Here is a 22,615-nt window from a genome sequence, read left to right on the forward strand (position 1 = left end):
CTTAGGTGTGTCCTCATTGTCACACATTTCAAGTAAGTGCTCATGAACTGAAACTGGGAAAAGTCAAAACAACTATCTCCTAGCAGTCGCTAAGAGTCACCAACAACCTACAGGACTGTCTCAAGTCTCTGTTACCGTGATGCTTGCACAACAGGCGGGGCCAGGGCAGAGGGCTCAGTCAGTACAGCAAGTGCAGGGACCAGCATCTGGATTCACAGCACCCACACAAGGTAGGGCAGTGCGCACCTGGAGTCCCAGCACCGGGAGAGGGGAGCATCCCTGGCGTTCACAGCACCCACACGAGGTAGGGCAGTGCGCTCCTGCAGTCCCAGCACTGGGAGAGGGCAGCATTCCTGGAGTTCGCTAGCCAGCCAGTCCAGCTAAACAACAAGAGACCCTGACAAGAAAAAAAATTAAGACATGGAGAGCAACCGATAACACATATGGTGTTGACCTCACTTCTATCTGCACACACACATGAACATGTTCTCACACAGAGTGCCGCCCTCTCTGTGTGATGGGATGACCAGCTGACCTGAGCAACACTAACGTGGCTCTCTCTTCTGTTGCTGAAGGGCATGGGTGCAGTGTTTTTCAATAAAGGAGAGAACTGCATTGCGGCGGGACGGCTGTTCGTGGAAGAGTCCATCCACGACGAATTCGTAACCAGGGTGGTAAGGCATCTTCAGAACTGCTGCGGGTTGTACATGAACGGTTTTCTGTAAAAGCACTTCTGTGATTATTCCTGATTTTTAGATGTCAGATAGCAATGGCGGTGTTGTGATAGTTGAGGTGGCCAGGGGTACAGATAGTTCATTGAGTACTTAACACACACATGGCCCTGTGTTCCAAGACACACACACACTTAATACATGCACACGCATACATGCACACACACACACACACACACACACACACACACACACACACACAGTGCGCTGGCACATACCTGTAATTCCAGTGCTGGACAGGCAGCAGACACAAGCAGAGGCCAGAGACTGACTGACCAAACACCATAGACTAACCAGCAAGCTTCAGGCAAAGGAGAAACTCTGCCTCAAAACACAGGTGGAGAACACCTGGGGGAAAACAGCCATGTTGTTCTCTGACCTCTGCCTGCGTGTGCACACACACATATTCACCTGCATACACACAAATACAGACACATAAACACACAAAAGCAGAGGCCTCCTTTCTTCACAGAGAGCACGACAATTTTTCAGAGGCAGGTAGTGGGGTCGGCAGGCAGCAGTCACTGACTGCTCAGGCTTACAGGGTAATTTACTTTGTGTCTCATTAGAATCCAATCCGCAGTATAGACATACAGAGGCTCGTAGGATCTAACACATGAGGACATTTCCAAAGCAGAGACCAGAAATGTCAAGCACTTTCTGTACTGGTCCAGTACAAGCCTATTTTCTACACGAGCAATTTTTGTATTCATTCACTGTATTTCCTTTTTTAAGACTTGGATGAGCAGGATTTCACTGTGTAACTTGCCTTACTGGAAGCTTGCTATGTAAACCAGGCTGGCCTCAAACTCAAGAGCTCTTCCTGCTTCTGAGTCCCAAATGCTGGGATTAAAGACGCGCACCACCACAACCAGATGAGATTTATTTGTAATTGTGTGTGTGCGTGCATGTGTGTACACTGAAAGTCAGAGGTGGTTGTGAGCACCTGATGTGGGTACTAAAAACCAAACAGGTCTTCTGCAAAAACAATATGCATTCCTATCCTCTGATCCATCTCTACAGCCCCTCAACAGCTACGTGTTGCGTTCCCAGCAATGCCTATTGCTGGGCATTGGCAATACAGAACAGGCAGGCAGCCAGGGTCACCCTCATGCAGAACATCTCTCCAGCACAGGGTTTGCAAGGCACCAAGAGATCAGTAGCAGATCTATATTCAAACTCACAGGGTCACGGGGGCCTCCGTTCTTTCTCCTCGTTGAGCTGGAGTTACAGCCGGAAAACGGCACAGAGGACGACCAGGATGAGAAGCAGCACGCGTAGGTGTGCCAGGGAGCAGCAGTGTGACACTTCTCACCAGAACATTCCATCCCGGTTACGGGTCAGGTCGGCCCTGATTACACAGGGGATTCTAAGACAGCCTGGGCTACATGGTGTCTGTTTCAAAAAAAAAAAAAAAAAACAAAAACCAAAAAACAAAACGAAAAACAAAAACAAAAACCCAAAACAAAAAAAATTCCAGCAATTCTTCCTGCCTGGCTATCTCACGAGAGTCTCACAGAGTGCTCCACCACACTTAAAGAGGGGAAAACATTAGAAATTCTTTTGCCATCAAGAGTCTAAGAAGTTAATGAAAATTCCAGAATGTCACTTTGCTCTTCATGGGTTAATCTTCAGGATTTGGATACACAGCACTGGGCTTGTATTGTGAGAACACAGTACTTGGGGACTTGACCTTTAAAGTCACAGTGTAGCGTGACTGTGTGTGATGAGAAAAACCATTTAACCCCTTCGGGGCCTCGGTTTCTCCTTCCGTAACATGGAAACATTGAAGACTTACTTCCACTGCAGCTTGAAAGAGTCAACCACACATCTGTCAACCGCTCAGGACACCATGACACAAATATACGCATAGAACACGTTACTGGTAACACTGTTACTACTAACAGCGACTGTGTTTTGTGGATTGGGTAAACTACAGGTGGAAGAAATTAAAAAGATGAAGATTGGTGATCCGCTGGACAGATCTACGGACCACGGGCCCCAAAACCACAAAGCCCATCTAGAAAAGCTGCTGCAGTACTGTGAAACTGGGGTGAAGGAAGGGGCCACCCTGGTATATGGAGGACGACAGGTGCAGCGGTCAGGTAAGAGCATCTCTGTGGAAGTGCCTGGTGCCTGCCCCCACCCCAAAGCCAGAATGGATAGTAATGACTTCTGCTTCAGTGCCTCCCCTGCAGAAGAGTGTGTGTCTGTGTGTGCATGTGTGTGCGTGTGTGCTTATGTCTTACAGATACAGGTGTGGCATGTGTACCTGTGTGTATGTCTATATGTGCAGTGTGTGTATGTGTGTGTGTGCGCGCATATGGGTGCATATCCGTGTAGGTGCAGCATGTGTGTGCCTATGTGTGTGTATATGTATATGTGCAGCATATGTATATACATGTGTATGTGTGTACACGTTTGTGCACATGGGTGCATATGCGTGTAGGTGCAGTGTGTGTGTGTGTGTGTGTGTGCAGTTTTCACTTGCTGTCAAGACGGGGCTTGATATTGTGATCTTCAAAGCAGACAACTGTTTGGACTGTTACTGTACACGGCTCTTTATTTTAAACAATGGCGGTTGCGAGGAAAATTAAAGCATTTGTCCTGTGTTCCCTGGATGAGCTGAGTTTCCAGCAGCCTGAACAGGTGGTACAGGGACATTTCCACAAATCGTTGTAAATCAAAAGAATAAAAAAAGCCAGGTGGTGGTGGCGCACGCCTTTAATCCTAGCACTAGGCAGGCCGAGGCTGACAGATCTCTGAGTTGGAGGCCAGCCTGGTCTACACACTGAGTTCTAGGACAGTCAGGGCTACATAGAGGAAACCTTGTCTTGGGAGAAGGAAAAAAAAAGACAGAGTAGAAAAATCACTACTTTGCATTTCTCTAGATGAAAATCATTGATTCAGGGAGAAAATGGTGGTCCATGGAGACTGGAGTCCTTAGAAAAAGGCACTGGGAGCTGGAGAGGGATAAGGCATCTATAGCACGGCTGCTCTTGCAAAGACCTGGGTTGCTTCCCAGCACCTACACGGGAGCTCACAGCTGTAAATCCAGTTCCAGAGGACGTCTGGTCTCCGTGGGCACCGAGCAAGCGCACAGTGTGCACTCATGCAGGCGAACACATAATTATAAAAAAAAAAAAAACCTTACCGTTTTTATTTTATATGTATGTATGTTGATCCTGTATGTGGGTCTGTGTATCACATGCTCGCTTGGTTATGTGTTATGTGTGTTGATCCTGTATGTGGGTCTGTGTTTCACATGCTTGCTTGCTGTCTGTGACAGGCAGGAGAGGGTCTGGATCTCCGGGGACTGCAGTACCAGGTGCCACGTGGGGCTGGGAATCAAACCCGGGTCCTCTGGAAGAGCAAGTGCTCTTCACCACTGAGCCATCTCACCAGGCCCCAGTGATTTTTTAAAGGAATATATGATATAGAAAAACAAATATCACCTAACAAAGCAATGGCAAATTAAAAATGCTAAGATATTCAACAGTATAGCTAGGTAGGGTGGCATACACCTTAACTCCAACACTTGAGAACCTGAGGCAGGACGAAGGTTCAAGACCAGCCTGGGAAGAATGCATAAGGAAAATGTGGTGCATTTACATAATTGAGTACTACACAGCAGAAAAAAAATGACATTTTGAATTTTTCAGGAAAATGGATGGAGTTAGAAAACATCATTTTGAGTGAGGTAACCCAGACACAGAAAGACAATTATCACATGTACTCACTCATAGGTGGTTTTTAAACATAAAGCAAAGAAAGCCAGCCTACAGACCACAATCCCAGAGAACTTAGACAACAATGAGAACACAAAGAGAGACTTGCATAGATCTAATCTACATGGGAAGTAGAAAGTATAAAAAAGACAAGATCTCCTGAGTAAATTGGGAGCATGAGGACCTTGGGGGAGGGCTTAAAGGCAGGGAGGGGAGCACAGAAAAATGTAGAGCTCAATAAAAATCAATAAAAAAGAAAAAGACCAGCCTGAGCTACATGGCCAGTTCCAGGAAACCTTGGAGAACAGGGAGATATTGTCTCAACGGAACAAAACAGAAGAGGGAGGGACAGGAGGAAATCGCAAAGTGCAAACATGAGAAATTAAACATGAAAGACACCTGGAGATTTATTTCAGTCTTTAGTGAAACCAAAGAGGGTAGTAACTATCAAACACTGGAGAAAACAAAAGAGAAACACAAATAAGAATGTGCCCATTTCATGAAAGTTAATCTCTACTGTGGCTACATCTAAAACGCTTTTTCCTTTGCCCAACTTGCACTGAAATGCTCGGGAATGAAAAAGGAGTCTGAGTCTTGCTTTAAGACGCGTCAGTGCGGACAAACAACAACTCAAAGGTGCTGAACTATGAACATTTATTAAATACACGCTCTCCTTTCACACCCTTCAGCTTTTCATAATCAAGTCAGTAAAAAATGAGCAGCCAGGAAGGCCCCTGCTACACAGAAGACGGTTCTCTTCTTTAGCTAAGCTTGGGGTGGGCTGGACGACCACAGTAAACTGGGGAGGCAAACGATCTCGCCTGCGGCTGATGCATCTATTCCTCACAGGCTTCTTCATGGAACCAACTGTGTTCACGGACGTCGAGGACCACATGTACCTCGCCAGAGAGGAGTCCTTCGGGCCTATCATGGTTATTTCTAAGTTTCCAAACGGGTGTGTTCCCTACGCACACTGTGTGACAGGGGTTTCAGCTAGATAACGCCTCTGCTTGGTGCTGTCCCCAGAGCATGCAATCAATGGATGTGCAATTCTCCTCTTTAAGAGTGAATCCATTGGTTAATTAGAAGCACCTGGGGGCCGGGAGATAGCTCATCGGGCGAAGGGCTTCCTGGGCGAAGGGCTTCCTGGACAAAGGGGAGGCCCGGAGTGCAGATCCCAGCACCCACTTACGGGGGAGGTGTGGCACCATGGCAGATGCAAACTCAGAGCTGAGCAGAGACAGGAATGTCACCCCCACGAGCCAGTCCAGCCTGACTGGTGAGCTCCAGGTTTAATGAGAGACCCTGTCTCAAAAGCTACGGAGGCAGAGTAGCTGCGTTTGGGGAAGACAGGAGAGCTCTGGGGCTGGACAGTTCTGAGGAGGGGTGCCTACAGGAAACAGGTTCTGATAATTGGCCGAGGAAGCACACAAAGGATCCCTGCAGACTAACGAAGATGATGCTGGTGAAATGGAAGGAGACACTGCCTGACCTGCGTGAGGAGTGGAATACGCTCCCTGCACTTTTAACGGTGTTTTCTGCTTCTGGAAACATCTCACAGGGACATCGACGGAGTTCTGCGCCGAGCGAATAACACCGAATATGGTTTGGCCTCTGGGGTTTTCACGAGAGACATCAACAAGGCCATGTACGCGAGTGACAAGCTAGAGGCGGGAACGGTTTTCATCAACACCTACAACAAGACAGACGTGGCGGCCCCTTTCGGCGGAGTGAAGCAGTCTGGCTTTGGGAAGGACTTAGGTGAGTGTGGCTTGTTTTGCTCCTGGACATCCACACTACACCACACAGAGACAGTATTTCCACGCCACCGCACTCCCTTGTTATTTTAAAGGGGATCTCCTACACAGCAGCTTACGAAGGGCACTGGAATTTCAAAAACCATTAAGTACATCTGAAGAGAACTACAACTGTTTATATTTGTGTGCATGGTTAAGTGCGTCATGTCACACGTGCGTTCTCTGAGGACAATTGTCTATGCTGGTTTTTCTCCTTTCACCCCATGGATTCTGGAGATTTAACACAGGTCAGGTCGCTTGCTTGAGAAGTGCCTTTACCCACTCAGAAATCTCATGGGTCAATTGTTTTAGCTAAAACATGTTTTGTTGTTGTTTTTTTTGTTTTTTTGTTTTTTTTTTTTTTGTTTTTCGAGACAGGGTTTCTCTGCAGCTTTAGAGCCTGTCCTGGAGCTAGCTCTTGCAGACCAGGCTGGTCTCGAACTCACAGAGATCCGCCTGCCTCTGCCTCCCGAGTGCTGGGATTAAAGGCGTGCGCCACCACCGCCCGGCTCGCTAAAACATGTTTTTTAAATCTGACTTTCAGTATGAAGTTATTTTTGTGGAACTCAGTGGAACCAAGACGACAATCTGGGGGCTCAAAGTAGCTCTGGGGTTGGTCCTCTCTCTTTGAGTCTAGAAGAGTCACCGAGATAAGCAGGGTCTGTTGGGCACGTAGGGCCTCTAGGATCAGAGAACACACAATGCTGGACGCAGTTCATGGTGAGCGGTTGTCCTGACATCTCTCAGGCCACAGCTCACTCTGGATGCTGAGGTTGTGCTGGGCCCTCGTGTAAGACTTTACCTGATGAACACAAGCGAGAGAACCCAGCAGAAAACTGCTAGGATGCCATTGTTCTGATCAGGGACACCGGGCCCAGAACGGCTGGATGGGGTGCCCAGTTCCACACAGACAGGCACAGACAGAGAAGTAAAAGTCAGCCAGACCAACTGCAGAACTCACCTCCTATTCTGTGGTCCTCCATTGCTTAAAAATATCAAGTGTAAAAATACACGTTAAGATGGGAGAGTATGGTGTGGTGGCTCAGGCCTGCAATCCAGCACTTAGGAGCACAGACAGGAGGACCAGTTCAAGAGCATCCTTGCCAAAACAGCAAATTTGAAAGCAGCCTAGGCTATGTGGATCTCAATACACTCTGAAATAAAAATACTTGATTTGCTGAAACTTCCCTGCAAATTTGGCTCATTTAAGGTATTAGGTTCTGGTTCCTAGCAATTTTTGACAATGTATTTATAGGAATAAAAAGTGGTCTTGGTTCTACGACACAGTTGCAGGTCTTCTTGGCAATGTTTTGTTTCTGTTTGTTCTCTGACAGTGTAAGCGACAGGTAAGGCTTGTTTTACTATAAAACAAAAGAAAACGCCTCATGGTTCCCTACACGATTGAAGGCTCCTTGGATCAGTGTAGTCTCAAGCGTGGCTATCTTGGGTTATAGTTACCTAGGGGCTGTAAAATATCTGATCTGACCACTCTGGCGAAGGCTGGGAACAAGTTTGTTTGTCATCCTTCCTCATGACTCTAATGAAGGAGAACAAGTTTGACAGCCCCGTCGACCGTGTTCCTCAGACTCCTTGCGGCACCTTCCCTTGGCCTCTGTGTGCTGTCTGTCAAATTCACTCATGTCCTCTGGCACCGTCCTTGGCTTCTGTAGAAATCACCTGTCTGGAAGCAGGTGAAGCCTAGATGTGGTCTTCTATCTCCAACAAGCGAAGGAAACTGCACTTCCATTCCCCTCTCAGTGAACGCCCCCCCCAGCTTCCCTCCCTGTACTCAACTCTGCAACTGAATAGACGGCACCCTGGTCACAAGACCACAAAACAGAGAAACAGAGTTCATCAAGCAGGGAACAGGAGGAAGGTTAGGGCTGAAGCTCACCAGCCAACACGCCAATCACTGGAGGGCCTGGTAGGCTACTCTAGCCCTCACTACTCATTCATCATGGTCTGTGATCCCCTAGCATCCACACTGTGAGGACTGTCAGTGATTCCCCTAACTTACCTCAAGGCCCTCGGATGTCTCGTGTGAACCTGAGGAGCACAGGCCTAGGCCACAAGTCTCTCCCCATCCTTGTGTGTGTTAAACTGGCCACTATTCTCTCCCCCCAGGTGAGGAAGCCCTGAATGAATACCTCAAAACCAAAACGGTGACACTGGAGTATTAGAGCAACACTAGCATCAGGAAGCCGTTGATGAACAGTCGCCGATGAACGAGGAACCATCTGGGAAGCCACAAAAATATACAAGGACCAAGAAGACCAAAAAGAAGATCGCGCCACTTGTGCGGCCATTTGCCTGAGAGTTGGACCTCTTGGGGAGCATTTGCCCAACCAACGACCTCAGTAAATTCCAGTACACATCTTTCTTATCACCAAATGTCTTGCCTCTGTCAGGTTTTCACAATGTTGGGTATCATGTGTATTTCTAAAGTGTGGGAGCCTGCTCTCTCCCAGGAAGAACTATTCTCTTCAAGGCCATCCTTCCTGAACACACTGACCTCACTCAGCTGTAATATACAGGACTTCTGGGTCTCTAATCCCTGAGCCATACATACGGGATAATTACTTCTTTACTTTTGCTTTCAAAGAACAGGGTATCCCCATAGAATGTGATGGCTGTCCTTTTCACTCTTGAAGACCGATCTCCGTGCCTTTGACTGTTCTGTAGCCCATGGGGACATGACAGAAGAGCAGCCCCAAAGCTCTTCTCCCAGAACTACCAACCTGGTACAAAGTTCAGTTCTGAGGACACCGAAATTACTGACATAGTCTTTGGTCCTATAGTTTAAACCCCAGTAAACAGCTTTCCAGGCGAATTTTGGGAGGCAAACAGCATAAGATGGCCAATCTTAGTCACACCAGACTGCCTTACTGTCTGGCTTGGGGAAAACGACCCAACTTTTCTGAGCTCTGGCTTCCTTATGTGTAAAGCAGGGATCGCAGTGCCTTCTCAGAGTCCTGCTTACAAGGACTCCGTGCAATAAGCAAAGCCCCATCACGGTGCTTCACTGAAAATACTCAATTGAAGTCCTTCTTTCCCTCACTGCTTTAGAAGTAAAGTGATAAACGGTTAGATGAGGGAACCTCTTAGAAGGCTCACAAATCAGTGAAGCTAACTGATGGGTAAATGAACTTCCTACACTTCTCAGTCATCGATGCTTGGACTCCTCTTCCCACCCATTCTCCCCACATAGGGCACATGACAGTACACGCCACATACAGCACAACACGTGTCACATACAGTACAAGGCCATAACTGTCATGCCGTGAAAAGTGGTGCTAACGTGCAATAGTTCACGTCTGTAACGCCGGACTCGGGGAGCCGCAGCAGCAGGACGACCGGTATGATTTGAGGTCAACCAGGACTATGCAGAAGGCTCGAGGCCAGTCTTGGTATCAAAAACAGAAAGAAAAGCCAGACTTTAAAATGTCAGTGGCAAGCCGGGCGGCGGTGGCGCACGCCTTTAATCCCAGCACTCGGGAGGCAGAGGCAGGCGGATCTCTGTGAGTTCGAGGCCAGCCTGGTCTACAAGAGCTAGTTCCAGGCCAGGCTCTAAAAAGCTGCAGAGAAACCCTGTCTTGAAAAAAAAAGTCAGTGGCACCGGGGAAAGCACCGCCCTCTCCACAGCTTTCCTCCCGGCTGCCTACTCACCGTCCCACTCTTCTACTTGCCGGCTCTGCTGCTCACTGGCTGCGGGATGTCAGGCAAGTTGGCGACCTAAGGTCTCCGTGGCTCCATTTGGTGTATGGAAGACAGTGATGAACGCCATGACTTATTTGGAATAGTGATGGCCTGCATTGGCCCAGCATCTGCCTGACATCATTTAATAGCTGGCCGCTGAGCCTATGTGGTGCTCACGTTGTATCCCGCTGTGACACGGGTTAAACTACTGCTTCTGACATGTAACCAGATGAAGGAGACTTCCTGGTCACAGAAGTCTCCGGAAGAAGGAAAGAACCGTTAAGTTAGCTTCACTTGCATCTTCCTTTTGAAGCGCAACCTCAGTGAACACTCACTCTCTGGCGTGGCAGACACTCCTGACGGGTGTGTAGGGATAACATTAGAGGCAGAAACCTTCCCAAGGAAAGACCCTGCCTTGACCAACGCAGCAAATACTGCCTTCCAGAACGTTTTATTACGCTACAATCCCATCCAGTTATCCCATCCAGTCTTGCCAGATGATGAAGGTGGTCTTTACCTGCGCCCACATACATCACCCTGCAGAATACTGAGTCTCTGCTTCCTCCATCATGTGGCCCTTTTCAAAGTCTGTTGGTCTTCATACTCTGCTCAGAACCTAAGGGTTTGTTTAGAATAAAGCCCACTGTGTTTACTACAGTCTATGCATCTCAGTCCTCTGCCCTTGACCTCTGTTGATTTCTCTATGTTCTGTCTGTCCTGGATGTTCTGATGTTCCTGACACACCAAACCTGCCCACCTCGGGGCTGCTGAACACACTGATTCCTTATGCTACCACGGTGATGGTAATAGTTTTTGTTGTTGGGGTGGACACACGGCACTCCATGGAGCTGGGAAGAAAAGCAATTGAGAAGTTAGGCCCCCTGCAGAACTGTCCTGGCTGGCCATAGCTCCTTACTGCCTCACACTGAGGTTTCTACAAGAATCACGTTCCATGACAATTCCTGCAAGACTGCAAAGCATGTAGGACTTAACCGCTCTGTCATCCTGTGCCTCCGTGTTCTTTCTGTAGCACTTGGCACGAACTGGTCTGCACCAACCAGCTCAGGGCAGACAACCTCTGGGAACAAGTGCTGTATCTCCTGTGCCTAAGAAGTTGGAGAGCTCAAGAAACATCTGCTTTCCAGCTTGGGGGGTGAGGGTTAGGTGACCTGCCTAAAACACAAAGCTGTTGAGAATCTGTGCAGTGACCTCGTGGTCTTAACCATTGGATTTTTACTCCCAATGCCTGCAATAGGGCCTGGAGATTGGAGAGAGGAATACAAATGACTTAATAAACGAAACATAAAAAACCAGCACCACAGGTATTATCTGCAAGAGCTTTTCCAGAAGTGGTTGGGACAAGCGGGGAACGAGCCAAACGTGCCGATCCATACTAACGTCCCATGAAAGTAGGAGACGGGGAAGCCTAGGGTACATGGAGCAGGGAAAGGCAGATGAGCCACGGCTCATGGGAAGGGCGCCGTTACTGCTCTTGCAAATACACTCTAAAAATCCACTTCGGTATCAAATGATGTTTTTAAAAAAAGATGCAAATTTCTTTCCAATCAGGCTCCAAAAACATGAAAAGGGGTAAGAGTGACCGAGAGGCTGTCTGTGGTGGCTCACACCTGTAATCCCAGCACGTCAGAAGGCAGAGCCTGTGCTATGTAGTGGCTGCAAGGTCAGGAAGGCTACGTAGTGGGGACCCTTTCACAAAGAAAAAGTAAATGGAAGGGCATAGTGATTGCGATCTAATTATGTAAAAACTACACGAAGCCGACTCACCATCAGTTTCTTTTTCACAGAAATGAACGCACACCTGAGACGGCTGTGTTCTTCATTGATACACTGGTCAAATGGATGTTAACTGATCACTTCCATTTTCAATCAGCAAGGCCATAATCACTCATATGTCAATAAACACGTCCTTGTACGGTTCGGTGACTGTAATCCAAGGTGCCCACTCACTGTAAATATACTTGTGAGATGGATGTCACAACACAGCCTGCTGAGTACTTTTGGTTGGGGCCAATGATACAGTTCTACAGGCAAAAGATCTTGGTGTCAAGCTTAACATCCTAAATTTCAGCCCTGGAGTCCCCATGACTGAGAAAGAGAACTGACTCCCACAGGTTGACCTTCCTTTGACCTCTGCCCTGCACTTTGTATCTACACACACAAAGAAGACTTTGTTTTGTGTTGTTTTTCGAGAAGGGTTTCTAGCTGTACTGGAACTCACTCTGTAAACAAGACTGGCAACTCCCAGAGATCCTCCTGCCTCTGCCTCCTGAATGCTGGGACTAAAGGTACGCACCACCACAGAATACAATTTTTTTAAAGAATTTGTGTCCTAACAGACTAGGTTGCCACAAAGCCAGTACATGGGAGTAGAATCAAAACCCAGTGCCATTGTCCTTGGCTTCTCAGTCAGCCCTCCATGAAAGCCACGTTCAGAGTCCGGTTTGATCACATGCTCCATCAGACCCAGTCCAGCTGGCCTTGGTGAGATCCCATTAGATAGGCCCCACCGTCATTGGATGGAGGGGGGAAGACCTAGGACTTCCCACAGGGCAGGGAACCCTGACTGCTCTTTAGACTGGAGAGGGAGGGGAAGGGGGAATGAAGGAGGGGGAGGGAATGGGAAGAGGGGAGTAGGTGAAAATTTGTAGTAATAATAAAGAAAAAAAGACAAAAAAGTTTGTGTCCTTAGGACTGGAGAAACAGAAGCAGAAAGGTCTTGAGCTCAAGGCCATCACAGAACATGTAATTCCACAGATACACAAATAAAAACTTGTGGCCAAAGTCACACTGACTAGGAGAATTTCCTAAGAATGCAAGTTTTGGGTCAAATACATAATGACCATGTTTCCCAAGATATCTGCTCTTGTTCTGTAATATTCACACAGCACCCAACTCCTCCACTTTTACTGAGCGCTGCTCTGCGCACGATGCCTAGAGGTCCTAAGTTCTTACAGGACCTCTACAGGGGTACAGACCCCAGCTCATCGCTCTCTACAGTGAAGCGGCTGGGCTGGAATTGGGTCAGTCTGCGCTCATGGCTTAGTGATGCCAAGGCGTGACAGCTCACTGCCTGCAGGGACGGTGAGGAAATGGGATCCACTGCCAGGCCGGCAGTCAGAGCACCAGGCCGTCCTGTGCAGGGCCACTTGAGGCAGCAATGCTTGACTGCCCTGCTCCCTATCCCTCTCCCCGCCCCCCAACTGTCACCTGCGGATCTCCCTGCCACCTCTTCCGGCTGGGAAGGTTCATCTCATGCACCCTGTTCTGAAACTAACGGACATGACGGCTCTGTAACAAGATGGAGGGGAATCCACAGATTAGTCTCCTAGCAACGCATTGTTTTCTTCAGAACTGTGAGTCAGGAAATGAACCGATGTTTAAGCTCAAGTAATTTACTGACACAAAATTCAAAGCAAAGAGTTTATTGACACGATATATTCCAAGAAATGCTCTGTACCAGGCAGGCACTGGGAGACACAGAGAGGGCCTCACCACAGAAATGGACACAAAAGATTACACTCGAATACAGCAATACACACAACATGCAGTCTGGTTACACAATTAAATTAACAATTTAACATGACAATTCGGTATAAAAGTCCTTTACATGCTGTTTTCTGATTCCCTTTCCACAGACAACAGAATAGATCAAAAAACACATTTTTAAAAAAACAGTCCAACAACCACACAGTAAAATACACAAATATGAAATTTATAATTGAAGGATTTGTACACATGCGTAGTTAAAGCACTTTGGGCAGTGGCTAATACAGGAAGGACTCGGGGAGAATGAGCCAGTCTCTTCTACCAAGTCCATAAGAAACACAAATGCCTTGGAGCTGGTGACACACACAGAAAGCCCCGGACTCACCTGCACACTAATGTCCCCAATCTCCAGTATGCAGGGTCTGGCTTTCATGTCCGAGTTCCTGTTTCCACTGATATCTGATACACCACTGAGTAATTTGGACCTTCACATTTTCAAGTTTCGAGTGTCTACCATGGGTTTTCTAGACTTTTAAAGTCTCCTTCTGTGAAGTTTTGCTTTTTTTCTTTCTGACTTCAGACTTATATTGGGGGGTGGTGTTTCTCAATTGTTATTAAACGTGACAACAATTTACTATTATGCCCTTATGATTTTATTCTTGTGCATTTAAAAATCTTCATGTGTGCACATAAACATTAAAAATTAAATACATATACATACATATACACATATACATACATACATGTGTACCTATGACTATAAATGACCTTTGTATAACAGGATGTTAAATCTAACGTTTTGGAAACAGCCTGCCCTGTGTCCTGAATAATTCACTCATTCACCTGACTTGGGGTGACAGCCATCATAGCGAGCCTTCATTCTCCCTGACCCGTGCACACGAAGGCAGCACTAACTGGACTCGACAGGCTACATATGCACAAATACATGACATCTTAGAGAAGGGAGAACGATTTGGGTTGGATATAATCAAGATAAACTGTATGCATGAAACTGTCAATGAATGAAAACTATTCTGAAGTTACTTTATCCTTTCCCCCCCTCATCTCCTACAAGACAGTACAAAGGACCTACATTTAATTGCTGGACAGCCTTCCTGTGCAGGAAGCAGCCCAGGCGTACCTCGGCAGACGGGACCAGAGAAGATCCTCTGCTGGACATACCAGTCAAAGATGTGGAAATACAAACTGAAGAAACAATAGTAAATGATTTGAGAGACATTAGCTCACACACAAAGGCAGGAAAATCAGAGGGGAAAGCAGCACCCCGACCTTCGTACTTTCCTGGTTGGGACCCGGTGTCTGTGTTCTTCTACTGTATAAAATGGGGGGCGTCAGTGGTTCTTCCCTCTCAAACCCTTGCTACTGCCGTGTATGCCCAGGGTAAGGGAGAGGACCACTGGGAGGAAAAAACACGAAACTATAAACCGAGTGATCAGAATGGCACCTTTCAGCACGATAAGAGCTCCTAAGCTATTTTTCTCTACTCCAACCACCAAACTGCACTGTATCTTCATTAATAGAGGGCTACATTCTAGTGGTTTCTGGGCATGCAGAATAACCTTGCCAACTCTGAAGTTCAGTGTCTTAAGAGTTTCTATTGCTGTGAAGAGATATCATGATCACGGTGACTTACACAGGAAAACATTTAATTAAGACTTACAGTCTGGAGGTATTGTCCACTACAAAGCATGGTGGTATGCAGGCAGATATGACGCTGGAGAAAAAGCAGAGATCTACAGCTTGATCCACACACACCAGAAGAAAACTTTGTGCGAAACTAGACCTATAGTGAGCAAGTAAGACCTTTAAGCCTACACCCACAGACACACTTCCTCCAACAAGGGCACACATCCTGATAGTACCACACCCTATGGGCCAGCTGTAGAACATTTTCTTGTTGTTTTATTTTTAAAGTCCTTGAACTACTGAATGACAGCAAAAACCATCTTTTCCTTAGGAGCCTCCAGTTATATATGGAAATATACTGTCAGCTAACTTGACTAAGATAGAATGAATGTTCCTTCCTGGAACATTGAGGCTGTCCTTCAAAGTGTCTACTCTTGCAAAAAATTTTTTTCTCATTTTTTTTTATTAAAAATTTCCATCTCCTCCCCTCCTCCTCCCCTCCCTTCCACCCATACCCCCACTCCGCCCCTCTCCAAGACAAAGAGCCATCAGGGTTCCCTTCACTATGTTAAGTCCAAGGTCCTCCCAGCTCCCCTAAGTCTAGGAAGGTGAGCAACCAAACTGACAAGGATCACAGTGAGCCCGTCCATGCTGTAGAGTTCATGCTCATTGCCATTGTCCTTGGTTTCTCAGTCCTCCTCCACCGTCAGCCACATTCAGAGTCCGGTTTGGTCCCCTGTTCCATCAGTCCCATTCCAACTGGACTTGGTGGTCTCCCGTTAGATCTGTCCCACCGTCTCAATGGGTAAACGCACTCCTCACGGTCCTTCTTGCAAAAATTTTAACTGCCTCTGCTGATCATGAAAAAAAGATCACAAGACTAACAGGTGATCCACTTCTGAATACACATCCTTGCATGCTCAGAATAACCAAGTTACCTTCAAGACATCTGTTGCAAATGTTAAGCTCTTCTTAAAAGAAGACCTCCAAAATGTAATTTTAGTTGGCTCACCCTGATGGGGAATCTTTGTCAACCAATTATCTCTAAAAGGTAGGACCAAGCCAGGTGGTGGTGGTGCACGCCTTTAATCCCAGCACTAGGTAGGCAGATGCAGTCGAATCTCTGTTAATTCGAGGCCAACTTAATTACAAGAGCTAGCAGGAGAACAGGCTTCAAAGCTACAGAGAAACGCTGTGTTGAAAAACCACATACACAAAAAAAGAGGTGGGACTAAGGGTGTGGCTTTCGGGAAAGCGGAGAAAGAAGACAGGTACTGTGTACGATTCTCTCTGTGTGGTTCCCTCGCCACACAGCTTAGCCTGGACTTCTCGCTCCTGTTTCATGAGTTTCCCCCTTATAATGAATAAAAATACAACTGTTTTATCTTTTAGCTAGCCTGGTTATTTCATGGACCAAGAAACAATGAGCAATGTGGGGCTTGGGTCTCCCAGCAGTTCTAGCCAGCTGCCGTGAGGCTCTGCGTGGTGCATCTGAAGATAGTATTGCTGTGGGCGGCCCTGAATAGCTGCTAGACGCGGAAACGTCTACAACCTATGCCACCAGCTTCCCTGGGTGTCTCGGTCGGCATTGTTGCCTTGCTGTCCTTGTGATTGTATGGCTGCTACCAGTCAGGGACCTCCACAGAGCGCACTCTCAGTGATTAACACTGAACAACTGTTTTTAATTGGAGCATCTTTCAATATTTACTGCTAAAACCAGGTTCAAGCCAGCCACGTGGTTTCAACTGTGTCGCGACACCTACTGGCTGGTAACTGGTGCTGGCTCGGGGGTTAAAAGCACTAACTGCTCTTCCAGAGGACCTGTGTTTAATTCCTACAACCCAATGGCAACTCACAGCTGTCTATAACTCCTGTTCCAGAGTATCCGACACCTGCACAGAATACATAAATACAGGCAAAACACCAATGTACATAATACAAATAAATTAAAAAAAAAGACTGAGGTTTCTAGCTCAGACTGCTCTAAGGAGACAAACAGCGGAGAGAAAAGGATCACTCAGGAGATTAAGACTTCAAAGGAGAAATTGAGAAGATGTTCACTAAATGGTCGGCCCCCACCCGCAACCCTGACGTCCAGTCGGCTGGCATTACTTGAGCCATCGATGCCCCCTTCTAAAGCCGCCTTTGTAAATATTCAGCTACCCATAAGGCTGCACTTATAGGTCGCCCGTCACCAGCGTGACATACACAAACCCTTGTGTTTGTGCAAGACGTGGGTCGCCTGCCATCAGCGTGTGATGTAGTTACGTCTTCCCCCTGTGCGCATGTACTAGGCAGCCTATAAAAGCTGGACACACCATCTTTGCTCTCTCTGTACACCATTGCCAGGCTTGTGTGCACGTTCCCTTCTAATAAACTCCTGAGAGGGTTTATTCGCCTCTTGTGTTCTCTTCCTGCTCGGGCCAGATCATTTAATTGGTGCCGAGATTCAGAGACTCTTCCGCCCCAAGCCTCTCTCGTGAAATTGAAATCCACCCCAGGCCTCTCTCCCGGAGTCAAAATAAAAACCGGGGACCTTCTTGGAAAAAGCCCACATGTTCCATATGCCTGAGCCTGACATCTCCGAACAAGACCGGGTTCTTAAGGTACAGACAGCATAGCTAGGAACATGTGAGCAGGTAAACAGTTTGCAAGGACTAACTTAGATCCAGAAACTATGGAAGCAGACAGTTACTCATGACCTATTTTTTTAATCAGTGCTACTCTGGCATCGGGACTAAGCTTAGACATTTGGAAAAAGGCCCCTTGACCCTGTGCAAGCAGAAGTCCTAGAGTCAGCTTTTAAGGAATACCATGCAAGAAATGACAAAGCCTGTAATCGCTGTCACGTACTAACCACAGCCTTAAGATCCTGAAACACCCCCCAAACTTTTTAAATAAACACAAGGGGGATATGTAATTATTCAGCCACCCATAAGGCTGCACCTTCTAGGTCACCCAACATCAGCGTGATATACTCATGCAAACCCCCTGTGCACATGCGCAAAGCTTGGGTCGTTGTCATCAGCTTGTGACTTAGTCACACGAACGCCCTGTGCACATGTGCTAGGCAGCCTTTAAAAGCTGGACGTGCCATCTTTGCTCTCTTTCTGCACACCATTCCCAGGCCTGTGTGCAAGTTCCCTTCTAATAAACTCCTAAGAGGAGTTTTGTGTTCTCTTCTTGCTCGGGCCAGATCATTTCAGCCTTACTGGTGGTGGAAGTCCCTGTCCCTAACAATCCCAGACAGGTTTTGAGGGCCCAAAAGCCCTTGCAGTTCAATGATATTAAGCAGCTCAAGGAAGCTGTCATAGCTTATGGACCACAGGCTCCCTTTACTCTTTCCATTTTTGAGTCCTTTAGAGGTCTTAATCTCATGCCTCAGGCCTGGAAGCAGCTGGGCTGAGCCACACTAAGTTTGATGGGCATAACTGACCGGTAAGCTAGAATTAATCAGACTAGCTTAATACAACAGATCTAGTTTAATAATTGAAAACGGGGAAACTCACACGACGGGGGTCCAGCAAACACTGCACGCAGAGGAGAGAGAGAGAGGTAGGGGAGGGAGGGAGGGAGAAAGCAGCACACCTAGATTCCCAGGTCTTTATTCCCTGGCCCCAGGTGGTCACACCCTAGCCAAATGTGATTGGCTGAACTTTCCCATCATAAATTGTGGGAACTTCCACCTGTGGCTCAGTGAGTATCGAGAATTTTGCACACAAATGACCACTAGAAATACAGTGGCTGGGTTTCCTAGCAGAAACCTTGACATGCTTACCAGGGTGGAGCCTCTACAGGGAATGTGGCCCAAATGACATACATAAAGGGAATGTGACCCTGCAGTACATGTTCAGACAGTCGTAGCAGCTGTCTGTGCCTGAAAAGCCCTGCCCAATACTGCGGCAGGGGAGCAGTTATCAAAGGTCTTTCAAGGGTCCTCAGAGACATTCTCAGACTTTGTGAATAGCCTGTTTCAGCTAGCAGGAAGACTCTCTGGAGACACAGTTTAAGTCATGCCCATAGTTAGACAGCTAGCCTTCTAAAATGATAATAGATATTGTCAGAAAGCTATCTGCCCCTACAAAAATAAAAGCCTCAATGAATAAAGTTTTGCAGGGACATAGATAGGCATCATATCATAAGATGGGCATCATGTCCTTGATGGTAAGAGGGCCCGCCGGTAATTCTGATGTCCGGCCAAAGACACACTTTAAGTGCAGGAAAACTGGCCATTTTCAAAGAGACTGTAGAAAGAAGCCCGGCATCTTCTTCTCGTAAGGTTCCAAGGCTCTGTCCTAGATGTAAGGGCATTACCCTACGGGAGAGGGATGTGCTGGAAGGTATGGGGGCGGTGCTCACCGATCAGCCAGGGAGACAGATGCTAGAAAAACCCAGTGATTTTGCCATAACAAAGGTCTACGGAGGAGATTTCAAAGGGATCCTCAAACTGTGACAGAAAAGACTCATGTGGCTTGCCAGTCTGGGAATCGTGTGGGACTGAGGCATTTTTTAGCAGGGGCCATTGCTGGGCAGCCTTCGCCCATTCCACCCATTCCTGACTCATGGCGGGGTGACGAGCCCATCTAGGTTGAGCAAGGACTCCTCCTGAAGCTAGTCACCAATGCATTGCTCTAACTGAACAATCCTTGCAGAAACCACCTGTTAATGACGTAGGTTACTCTCAGCCTTTACATCTACTTCAAATCTTCCCATCTTCCCCACTGCCCATGGACCTATAGGGGCATTCTGGCGACTGGGGCCCATACTCTGGGAACATGCCCAGGCTTCACCCTCGAAACAGTAGTGGCTTCCCTAAGGCACTCATTGCCCTTCTGCTTAAAGCGGAAAAACTCCGTGTCCAGCCATTTGGCAAGGAGCCTGATGTTATACTGAAAACTTTCAACAGCTCGACAACTATCCTGGCTTCAGCATAATGGTGATGATTAAACCATATTCCCCAGTGCTGTGATGAGTCATTTAACAACCATTCTCCCCCCTCAACAAACGCATTGACTGTTATTCTCCAGGAGGCCCGATGCAGCTCGCCTAGGGAACTACATTTCCCAGGAGCACACGCTCCCAGCATCCGACGTGAGGAACCCTGAGGGTACAGGTGCAGAAGGTAAAGTAACGTTCCACGCACGTGCATGGGGGTCCCCTTTAAAAGCCGAAACTCAGTGCGTTCGCCCTCTTTTCTCCTTTCCTCCCCTCACTGTTGAGCACGCTCCACCCTCCCTGCAATAAAGCTGGTTGCACATGGCTTGTTGTATCTTGAGTTTCCTTGCGACTCCGCGGGAAAGAACATTGACTCTTTCAGAAAGCACCCTGTGATTTTTACTAAAATTGTTAAAGCTCAACTTATACCAGGAGAACGGGTCGTTTTTACAGATGAGTCCTCCTCGGGTCAAGCTGCAGTAATGTCCTCTCCCACAAGTACAAAAGGCTGTAGTGGAGAGCAAATCCGATCAGGTCACTGAATTGATACCTCTCATCCTGGCTTTGCAGCTCTCCCGGAGGAGGCACTCAGTATTTGTATGATCACAGCTATGTGGGCAGAATAGCTGGCCCCTTGTAAACAGTCTCCAAGGTTCAGGAATACCTTCTTCAGCTGCATGGACAGTTACGGCAGCAATCGGGCACATTTGAGCTTGCACCGAGTAGCCCAGCTCTCTTATTGAGGGCGATGAGTTAACTGACTCTTGCGTGCACGTGTTCCTAGCTATGTCTGCCTTTGAGAAAGCACCGTTAAACCGATGCTTCCATCTCAACGCTGGTCCTTGTGCCGTTACACCGGAGTCACCAAGGACCAGGTCACCTCGATAGTTAAGGATTGCCCGTCCTTTGCTGAATTTCTGCCCACGCTCACCATAGGAGTGAACCCTAAAGGGCTCATGCCTAATAAAATGTGCTACGGATATGAGGAGAGAACACGAGATACAAAAAAAGCCACGTGTACAAGTTTATTAAGAAGATCTGTGCAGACGAGCTCGGGGAAATGGTGAACAGAAGGGGAGAAAAAGAGGGTGGGAATGGCGCCTTTAGCTTTTAAACGTTTCCCAGCACATGAGCACAAGGGGGAAAGGCATGCCCACGTCAGAGGCTGATGATGGGCGACTCACACATGTGCACCTGGAATACATGCGCTGGCCTCAGAACCCGGAAGTGCAGCCTTATGGGTGGCTAAAGGGATGTTACTCATGTACTCAGCTTTGGAAATTTACAGTATGTTCATGTTTCTGTTGATACATTTTCTGATCTCATATTTGCTTCTGGTCATTTCAAGGGAAAGGTGAAGGATGTCAAAAGCCATTGCTTACATGTTTATGCACTAACACTACCCAAGGACCTCGAAACAGACCATGGACCTGCCCACATGAGCTCTGAGTTTAAACCATTTTGTGAGGCATATGATATCACCCCGAAGACGGGCATCCCATACAATCCACACAGACAGGCTGTGGTGGAACACAGCCATCATACCCTCAAAAGTTACCTAAATAAAGTAAAAAAGAGAAAGCAGACACCGTATGTGACTAATATTGCAGTGAATTTATGGGGTCATGACCTGCTGCAGCAATGGATTACCCAGATTAACATTCACGCAGTTCATGAAACTCATATTTCTGTGAAGGCTATTATAAGATATTATAGACAAAAGTCACCAGCCATTCAGAGTGGACAAGAACATAAAGCAACTAGCAAAGCTTCAGAGGTAAGAATGGCCCTACCTTGAAAATGATTAACTGAGAAACCAATATGGTCTAAACAGTGGCCTTTATCAGAAGACAAACAGCAGGCTTTAAAATAGCTGGTACAGGAACAACTACATACTCACTAGATGATCACCATAATGAGGAATTTAACAGCCCTTTGCTGTGGGACAATGGTCTGTAAACCTGTCACCTGTATTTTAAATAGACGCCGATTGGCCAGTAGCTAGGCAGAAAGTAGAGGTGGGACGACGAGAATTCTGGGAAGAGGGAAATTTCAGTCTTCAGTCATCATGGAGACACAGAGGACGCCAGACACAGAGGAAGCAAGATGTGAGTGACTGCCTCACCAAAAAAGATACCAAGCCAAATGGCTAACAAAGACAAGAATAATGGGCTGATATGAGTTGAAGAATTAGTTAATAAGAAGCCTCAGCTACTGTGATAATCAGTTTTTAACTAATGTAGACCTCTGCGTATTTCTTTGGGACAGGATGACTGCAGGACCTAGTGGGACATAAACCTCAGTCAACAAACCTTGAAATTCTGCTGTATTTGTTGTTAAAAAGAAATCTGGTAAATGGAGAATGGTAACAGACTTAAGAGCTGTCAACACAATAATTCAACCGATGGGCTCTTTGTATGCTGGAATTCCTCTGCCTTCCCTATTGCCAAAAGGATGGCCTCTTAAAGTTATTGATTTCAAAGATGGTTTCTTCACTATACCTTTACACAAAAAGGACAGAGAAAACTTTGCCTTCACGGTGCCTTCTTATTGTAACTCCTAACCTACTAGGAGA

General features: G+C 47.0%; 1 protein-coding gene across 1 annotated transcript in view; it reads left to right on the forward strand.

Moving 5' to 3' along the window:
* Aldh1l2 (aldehyde dehydrogenase 1 family member L2) overlaps positions 1–8,435 on the forward strand; it is a 42,275-nt gene extending 33,840 nt beyond the window's left edge. Inside the window, exons 19-23 of the mRNA XM_038314919.1 lie at positions 576–674; positions 2,671–2,836; positions 5,309–5,414; positions 6,021–6,220; positions 8,380–8,435. Of these exons, the coding sequence (XP_038170847.1) occupies positions 576–674; positions 2,671–2,836; positions 5,309–5,414; positions 6,021–6,220; positions 8,380–8,435 (627 nt within the window). The remainder of the gene's footprint in view (positions 1–575; positions 675–2,670; positions 2,837–5,308; positions 5,415–6,020; positions 6,221–8,379) is intronic.
* Positions 8,436–22,615: the final 14,180 nt, after the last annotated feature.

Source organism: Arvicola amphibius, chromosome 17 (genome assembly GCF_903992535.2).
Source record: "Arvicola amphibius chromosome 17, mArvAmp1.2, whole genome shotgun sequence".
Lineage (NCBI taxonomy): Eukaryota > Metazoa > Chordata > Mammalia > Rodentia > Cricetidae > Arvicola > Arvicola amphibius.